We start from the raw sequence: 9,769 nt of genomic DNA on the forward strand, positions 1-9,769 counted from the left end.
TAGATTTGTTACCAATTTTCACGTAGCTAAAATGAGAAAAATTATCCAATCTTGTTTTACCCATAACTTCTTCATTTTAAATCCGTTTTGAGTGAATCAAATTGCTATGGTTTCATATTGAACTCTATTTTATGAATCTAAACAGAAAAAGTATAGGTTTATAGTCAGAAAAATAAGTTACAAGTCGTTTTTGTAAAGGTAGTCATTTCAGTCGAAAGAACGACGTCTAGATGACCATTTTAGAAAACATACTTCCACTTTGAGTTTAACCATAATTTTTGGATATAGTTTCATGTTCATAATAAAAATCATTTTCTCAGAATAACAACTTTTAAATCAAAGTTTATCATAGTTTTTAATTAACTAACCCAAAACAGCCCGCGGTGTTACTACGACGGTGTAAATCCGGTTTTACGGTGTTTTTCGTGTTTCCAGGTTTTAAATCATTAAGTTAGCATATCATATAGATATATAACATGTGTTTAGTTGATTTTAAAAGTCAAGTTAGAAGGATTAACTTTTGTTTGCGAACAAGTTTAGAATTAACTAAACTATGTTCTAGTGATTACAAGTTTAAACCTTCGAATAAGATAGATTTATATGTATGAATCGAATGATGTTATGAACATCATTACTACCTTAAGTTCCTTGGATAAACCTACTGGAAAAGATAAAAATGGATCTAGCTTCAACGGATCCTTGGATGGCTCGAAGTTCTTGAAGCAGAATCATGACACGAAAACAAGTTCAAGTAAGATCATCACTTGAAATAAGATTGTTATAGTTATAGAAATTGAACCAAAGTTTGAATATGATTATTACCTTGTATTAGAATGATAACCTACTGTAAGAAACAAAGATTTCTTGAGGTTTGATGATCACCTTACAAGATTGGAAGTGAGCTAGCAAACTTGAAAGTATTCTTGATTTTATGTAACTAGAACTTGTAGAATTTATGAAGAACACTTAGAACTTGAAGATAGAACTTGAGAGAGATCAATTAGATGAAGAAAATTGAAGAATGAAAGTATTTGTAGGTGTTTTTGGTCGTTGGTGTATGGATTAGATATAAAGGATATGTAATTTTGTTTTCATGTAAATAAGTCATGAATGATTACTCATATTTTTGTAATTTTATGAGATATTTCATGCTAGTTGCCAAATGATGGTTCCCACATATGTTAGGTGACTCACATGGGCTGCTAAGAGCTGATCATTGGAGTGTATATACCAATAGTACATACATCTAAAAGCTGTGTATTGTACGAGTACGAATACGGGTGCATACGAGTAGAATTGTTGATGAAACTGAACGAGGATGTAATTGTAAGCACTTTTGTTAAGTAGAAGTATTTTTATAAGTGTATTGAAGTCTTTAAAAAGTGTATAAATACATATTAAAACACTACATGTATATACATTTTAACTGAGTTGTTAAGTCATCGTTAGTCGTTACATGTAAGTGTTGTTTTGAAACCTTTAGGTTAACGATCTTGTTAAATGATGTTAACCCAATGTTTATAATATCAAATGAGATTTTAAATTATTATATTATCATGATATTATCATGTATGAATATCTCTTAATATGATATATATACATTAAATGTCTTTACAACGATAATCGTTACATATATGTCTCGTTTAAAAATCATTAAGTTAGTAGTCTTGTTTTTACATATGTAGTTCATTGTTAATATACTTAATGATATGTTTACTTATCATATTATCATGTTAACTATATATATATATATATATATATATCCATATATATGTCATCATATAGTTTTTACAAGTTTTAACGTTCGTGAATCACCGGTCAACTTGGGTGGTCAATTGTCTATATGAAACATATTTCAATTAATAAAGTCTTAACCAGTTTGATTGTTTAACATGTTGGAAACATTTAATCATGTAAATATCAATCTCAATTAATATATATAAACAGCGATTGAAAACGACCATGAGTCGCCAAAAGAGTTATGCTGATGTAAGAAGAAAACTGCTAGAATTTCAAGTGGGCGACAAAGTCATGTTGAAAGTGTCACCCTGGAAAGGTGTTGTACGATTCGGTAAACGAGGAAAGCTAAGTCCTAGGTACGTAGGACCCTTTGAAATCACCGAAAGAATTGGAGCAGTTGCTTATCGATTAAAGCTACTGCAAGAACTTAGTAGTGTTCACGACACATTTCACGTGTCAAATTTGAAGAAATGTTTAGCTGAAGAGGATGTCGTAATTCCTCTTGACGAAATACGAATAAATGATAAACTCCATTTTATTGAAGAACCGGTTGAAATCATGGACCGTGAGGTCAAACAATTAAAACAAAGCAAAATACCGATAGTTAGAGTTCGTTGAAACGCTAGACGAGGACCCGAGTTTACTTGGGAACGTGAGGATCAAATGAAGCAAAAGTATCCACATTTGTTCACTGATATCGCTCATAAAACAGGTACTACTCGAAATTTCGGGACGAAATTTTCTTTAACGGGGAGGTACTGTAATGACTCGAAAAATTTCGACTAATTTAAACCAATTCTCTATATGATTTAATATTATGTAAATATATATATATATATATATATATATATATATATATATATATATATATATATATATATATATATATATATATATATATATTATAAGATGTACAAGTAAAACACTAATTGCTACTGTAAAAACGACTTTGCTACAGTAACACTATTTGATGTCGACGAACTAGCAAACAAAAACGGATAAGGCGGCCATGCGATCGCATGGCAAAAACACTGAAAACCCATGCGATCGCATGGGCTACAGTAAACACTATTTGATGTCGACAAACTAGCAAACAAAAGGGGTTCAGGCGGCCATGCGATCGCATGGCAAAAGCACTTAAAACCCATGCGATCGCATGGGGACTAAATTCAGGAAATATGCCTATAAAAGGCCAGCTTGTTCGACGTAAAATCTCACACTCTTTTTTTTGTAAACAATATTTATAATTATAATTTTAATTATAATTTAAGTTTAATAATAATAAGGTATATACGAGGGTGTTTTAATTCGGGTTTCAAACCGCTTTAAGCTAAGGAAATATTGGGTATTGTTCGAGGTATTGTTCTTGAATCCAAGGCCAACCATACAGTCATCTACCATCATTACGTCTACGCAATTTGCCTACAATATTGAGTCTCAATATTGAACTGTGAGTTATAGTCTCCCTTTTTAAATACTTTAAATATTTTTGGGCTGAGAATACATGCAATTTATTTTAAACGCGATAAGACACAAGTACATACTAAATTCTACACTGAGTTAAACTGAAAATCCCTTAGCTTTGGTAACTAGTAGCTGCCAGTACATAGGATATGGACTGGTGGGCGCGAATAATTGTATATGGATCCATAGGGCTTGACATCCCCGTCCGAGCTAGAGCGCTAGCCTTTTAACGGACGTATGTTATTTGAGTTTAAGACACGTTGGTTTGCGTGTATTAAAACGAATGGGGTAATTATCACTATAGCGTTAAGTTTAGTTACCAGGGTGCTCTGTTACATAGAATCTATTGATAAACTTTTGATGAAATCTTGTGGTCTATCTTTATATATGTTTATGACTCGAGCAATTAAACCTATAACTCACCAACATTCGTGTTGACCTTTTAGCATGTTTTATTCTCAGGTCCTTAGAATGCTTCCGCTGTGATGTGCTTGTTGCCTGCATGGAGTCTCTCATGCTTTGTACAAAGTTTATTGCATTCAAAATAAAACTGCGTTGTGTAATAAATAATTGGACTGTGATGTCAACCTGTAAATTAAAGACTTATGTATTTCGGGGTTTTGCTTATACCTAAGCACTCGCCCATATGTTTATAACTTTCTATGTTTAGAAAGTCACTTATTTTAATGAATGCAATATTTTATCAAAACGTATCATATAGAGGTCAAAACCTCACCGTTGAATCAATGATTAACGTGTCGCGTCAATAGCGATTTTGACGGGTCGTTACAGGACGGGTCGTCTCATCAAGTGTACCAACCTCGAAGTACTAAACATTCGTAATCCGGATGAGGTTGTCAAACCACGATAGGTCTACCTTTAGAATTCACGCTTACTAGTACCATCACTAGTAACTAAGTTACCGAGCAAAATAGGGATATTTCAATGATATAATCTCAATCGTAGAATATTTAATACTTGTGTCTATTTTATAAAACATTAAAAATAGCATGTATTCTCATCCCAAAAACATTTATATATATTAAAAATGAGACTGTAACTCACGGTATAAAAGAAGAGAATAATAGATTGCAACTTATAAAAATTATGCACCGACGTCCTTGGATTCGCGAACCTATAACAATAATATAAATCAGATAATAATACAAACATAACATGTCATAAAAATAAAACAAGCTCATATAATAGATATATAATACTTATATAATACATTTTAACATATTTATGTTAGTAGTCCAAGTCATGTGTCCAAAATAGTCAAATATGTCCAAACAGTCCAATATTCGTCATAATAATAGTCCGTATGATCTTAAAAATAGCTAAGATCATAATTTTTAAGTTATGTATTTTAAGTATACAACGTTAATCCTGGCAGATTTTGTTTGGTTCATAACTTCTTCGTTACTACATGGATTTTAGTGTTTCAAGTTGCTATAGACTCCTTAATATGTCAAGTTTTCAAAACAAGTTCAAAAAGTTCAAGTCTTGTATTCGTTTTTAGAGTTATACTATATAAATACGAGTAAAATTCTTGATGAAAACGAACAGGAATATGAATATAGCTATCTTTCATAAATGTATGTATGTTAAGATGTGTATTCAAGTCTTTTAAGTATGTATTTATATTCATAATACATTATATATAAATACATTTTAATATAAGTCTAGTTACGTCGTTAAATATCATATATATATTTTGTTCAAAAACTCGTAAGTTTGTAGTATGGAAAATGTATGTGTAATACTTGGTTAATATATTTAATGAGATACTTAATTATTGTATTTTCAAGTTATATATATATATATATATATATATATATATATATATATATATATATATATATATATATATATATATATATATATATATATATATATATATATATATATATATTACATGTAATGATGTTCGTGAATCGTCGAAATAAAATGGTGGACAATTGTATGTATAAAACTCTTTTCAAACGTGTAAGACTTATCAAATTTAATTTTAATTGCTTATCATGTCGGAATCATTAAATCATGTAAATATTAATTTCATAAAGCCGGAAAAGTCCGGGTCGTCACAGTAATCATATCAATACAAACTAGTAACATACAAGTTTTTTGTATTTGTAAGTAAATATAAACATATTAAGACATCACAACATTTTCAAATTACTTTAAGAACATGTTGAAACAATACTTATACATAGCATCATAAACCATATACCAGAGTTTAATCAGGAAACCAAAATAAGCAATTCTCCATGCTTTGCTGACAATCAGCGGAGCCAAAAGCATCCAAAAACCAACAATAAATCCAGAAATCAAGCTAACAATGAAGCCCCAGTCCACTCCATGTGATCCATCATCATCTTGTTGGTCTGTAGCAACTGGTACACAAGGATCACTAAGTGGGCCTCCCCAAAGATTGTTTCCAATGAAGCTGGACTCATCGAAGCTCTGAATCTGAGTACCTGATGGAACTTTCCCTGTTAAGTTGTTGTAGGACACGTTGAAGCTAATCAAGAAATTCATGGTTGACAAGCTCATGGGAAGTTCTCCAGAAAGCTTGTTGAGTGATAAATCAAATGTTTCAAGTGCTTTCATGTCTCCAATCTTCTCTGGGATTCTTCCCGTCAATTGATTTCTTGATAAGTTTAATGATTCTAACTTTATGAGGCTTGTTAACTCATTTGGGATGTTTCCTGAAAAGTTGTTATTTGACAAGTCCAACAACATCACAAATCCAAGAATAGTACTATATGTGTCCTCTCGTCCCTTCATTACTAATGACTCAGTAATGCTAACATTTTTTGACATGCGAATTGCACTTAACGTGGATATCGTGAATGTTCCCTCCATATGTGCTTCCCCGGTTAAGACACTAAATTTATTAAAGCATCTTGGAATATCTCCAGACAACCTGTTGTTAGCAAGGTCCAAGATCTGAATGGATGTAAGATTACAAAGCTCGCGAGAAACATTCCCATCAAGATTGTTGGATCTAAGGTTAAGAAGCCTCAAATTAGAAAATTTTCTAAGCCCTAATGGAATGGTTCCAACAAGTTCATTTCTACCAAGTTGGAGGATCCCTAAGCTTGTCAAGTTCATTACAGAATGTAATGTTCCTGAGAGCTTGTTTCTGTTCATGTTTAATGCTTCTAGCTGACCCAAAAGGCCTAAAGTTCTTGGAATCTTACCAGACAGATTGTTATTCTCTAAGTTTATAGAATTCAATATCTGCCATTTATCCCAGCAATCAGGAATGAAGCCTGACAGATTATTATTTTCCAAAAAAAGATCTTCCGCCCCTTTCGTACCTTTGGAACACAAAAATTGATGTAACGAGCCCTCAAAGAAGTTATTCGATAGATCTAAAATTGTTGGAACTGAAATATTTGTGAGTTTGGGTAATTTTCCTCTAAATTCGTTAGAACTTAAGTCGAGTGAATACAGTTCTGCAGTCATATTCAACAACGTTAACTCTCCTCGGAGACGATTTTTTGACATATCTAAAAAGTTTAGATTGGGGAATGATGTCAAAAACGAGTGCGGCATGGGTGAAGAAATGCCTGTATTGCTTACATCGAGTTGACGTAAACTCGTTTGCGTTTGAAGCCACGATAGGAATTCAGGCCCTAAAACCCAAGATCTCAAATACAAGTACTCTATCTGAAAAGGGAGAATCAAATTTGCAAGTCTCAGCCTCAAGGTTAAGTTGTTTCCACTTCCCTCTAAAAGTTTTAAATTTTCTAATTTGGCAAAGTGAGCTTCTGTCACGACACCGGTCAATAGATTCGAAGAAAAATCTAAATTATCCAGTTTCGTAAGCTGACCGAGGCTATCCGGAAGGCTCCCATTCAATTGGTTAGAAGAAATATCAATAGAATCCAGTTTTGTAAGTTGACCGAGGCTATGAGGAAGGTTGCCATTCAGATGGTTAGAAGAAAGATCTAACATTTCCAATGATGATAATCGCCCCATCGAGTATGGAATAGGACCTGATATTCGATTGCCACTAAGATCAAGTGACCTAAGAGAAGATAGGCGTCCTATGGAATCTGGAATTATACCACCAATATTGTTATCGTATAGTGTTAGGTGCCTCAAACGTTTCAGTTGTTCAAGTTGACTTGGTAGATGACCATAAACATCTGAATTGAACATGGAAAATGACTCCAAAAGAGGGGACTTGCAGTCGAGAAAACTTTGAAAAAGGCTTGTCAAAGTAACGTCTGAAAAGTTGTTATATGACAAATTAATCTTTCTCAAATTACAAAAGTTACCCAAAGATTTAGGTATTGTCTTGCTTAGTTGATTATTTGACAGATCAAGGCTACGAATAGAGGTCAAGTTGTGAAAAGAATCGAGATTTGAACTTGTAATGTCACAATAACTAATATCTAAAGAAATGAGATTACTACCTACATTTTTAAAAATACCTTCAAGCACTAATGAAGAACCCCCAATATAGCTCCAACCGACATTTAAGTACTGTAGATAAGTCAAATTGCGATAGCTGTCAATACTTCTCGGCATAGTGCCATCATCAAGATAACTACAGTTCCATAATTCCAACGAAACAAGACTATGTATACTAAATATCCACTGTCCCATAGAACTACTAATATTGTTATTAGAAAGATCAAGGAATGAAAGTGATGTAATATTACGACTAGGAGCGTGTGGATGTATAGAGACTCGACTACCAGCCAAATGTAGTCGGTCCAAAGAAGGAAGGGCGTTAATCACCTGAAACCAATCGTTTGCTTTTCTAAGGTCTACACCACTCATATCAAGGTAATGCAATTGACGAAGACTTGACAACCATTGCATATTATTCACGGTGGTAGTAGGTTCAATGAAAGGTGTTCCAAGAGAAAGGAAGTTTAATTCCGAAAGATTTCCTAATTGAGGGGGGATAATCCCTTCAAAAGCATTGCCACTCAAGTCTAAATGCCTGAGTTGCTTCAGATGCATAATGGACGGACTTAAAATCCCACTCAACCAGCTGTCCAGCCCATCTCCAGCAAGGTGAAGTCCTTGAATATGACCGGTAACGTTGTCACAAACAATTCCAGTCCATCTGCAGCAATCACTCGCGTCATCATCCCAAGAAGCAAGTTTATTCGCTTCATCAACGAGCCCATATTTGAACTCAAGAAGTGCTTGTTTTTCGCCATCTATACATAATACATCATCATCATCATCATAGTTTTGATTTGAGAAGCATAAAGGGAACAACAATAGAAGTAAGCACAAGTAGTAACAAGAGGAGTAAGGAAATGAAAAATTAGAACACATGTCTGTTGATTTTGTTTTTCAACTTGCAATGGAATTTGAGATATTACTTTAGACTGTTAAGTGTTTATGGGCTGCTTTCACTTTATTCAAATTCCAAACATTCAAGTAAACGATTGGAAAAAAAAGAAAGTAAACGACTAAAAAATAAGTGGCAGCTGGGTCCCTAACTCTACCTTCACTAAAAGTTAGAGGACCACTTTATGTAGACACGAATGGGAACCAGACAAATATTGACCCAAGTCCAAGTGATCTAAATAGACTTCTAAGAGCACCGGGAGTGGAGCACCGGGAGTGGTGACTGAGGTCACTTGAATGTCAGGCGTGACTTGCTGAGTCAAAAAAAGTGGGGATGGTGACATATGTTAGTTAGTGTGTTAGTTAGTGTGTTAAAATAATATTTATTATATTTAATACATTATTCCTTTGAAAAAAAAAAGCAAAAAAAAAAAGAGGGGTAAACCTCGTCGCCCATGCGACTGACATAGGGGAGACTAGACCAAGTGAAGTTCAAGGAGAGTGGGTGACTAGTCACTTTGTGTGGGACGGAGGGGGAAAGTGACATACCACCACTCCCACTACTCTTAATATTTGCACTTGCAAGTTGCAAATGCAATATGATGAAATGGTAAATCATTTTAATCTTGCGAAAATATAATACTAGTTTTTTCTCTTTCCTCTTCATTTTTAACATAGCTTGTTATGTGGAATCCATCAAGAAAAATCTATATCCAATAATTTTAACTGTTCATGTGTATGTGTATGTTGGTAGATTGTGAAAATCCTAACATAGTTATATTTTAAAAATGATTATGCAAGAAATAGTAGTTTAATTATTTGATTTTTGATTTTTATACATTAAAACTAGTACTCCATCCTTCCCATATTAATAGTCCGCGGACAAAAAACATACAGTTTAAGAAAAAATGACTGTCACATGTACTTTTTCTTTACTTTAAAGTTTTACCATTTTCCTTTTTACCTATCTTTTTGTCTTATATGCAAAAGTTAAGGGCATAAATAAAATCTACCTTATTATTTTTATTTATTTATGGAAAGACTTTTTTGCTCAGTTGGTCCCTCTATTATACCCCAAATCGCTAGTTTGGTCCCTCAGTTTTTAATTTGGCAATCAGCGTCCCTGAGTTATTTTAATTTTGCAATTGGCGTCCCTCCGTCAAATTTCTGTTAAAAAGCTCCGTTAACCTGGTCATGTGCAATGCATGTGAGGGTAAAATCGTCTTTTTACTAAAACAAG

At 33.3% G+C, this 9,769-nt stretch overlaps 1 protein-coding gene across 1 annotated transcript; it reads right to left on the bottom strand.

Annotated features, from left to right (window-relative positions):
- Nucleotides 1–5,382: 5,382 nt before the first annotated feature.
- LOC139887843 (receptor-like protein EIX2) lies at nucleotides 5,383–8,514 on the bottom strand. Its single transcript, XM_071870895.1, has one exon. The coding sequence runs from the start codon at nucleotides 8,512–8,514 to the stop codon at nucleotides 5,383–5,385; it is 3,132 nt and encodes a 1,043-aa protein (XP_071726996.1).
- Between the last annotated feature and the right edge of the window lie 1,255 nt (nucleotides 8,515–9,769).

Source organism: Rutidosis leptorrhynchoides, chromosome 2 (genome assembly GCF_046630445.1).
Source record: "Rutidosis leptorrhynchoides isolate AG116_Rl617_1_P2 chromosome 2, CSIRO_AGI_Rlap_v1, whole genome shotgun sequence".
Taxonomy (NCBI): Eukaryota; Viridiplantae; Streptophyta; class Magnoliopsida; order Asterales; family Asteraceae; genus Rutidosis; species Rutidosis leptorrhynchoides.

Excerpts from the sequence above, each read along its gene's own strand:
- LOC139887843 (XM_071870895.1), bottom strand. The coding sequence starts at position 8,514 with ATGTGTTCTAATTTTTCATTTCCTTACTCCTCTTGTTACTACTTGTGC.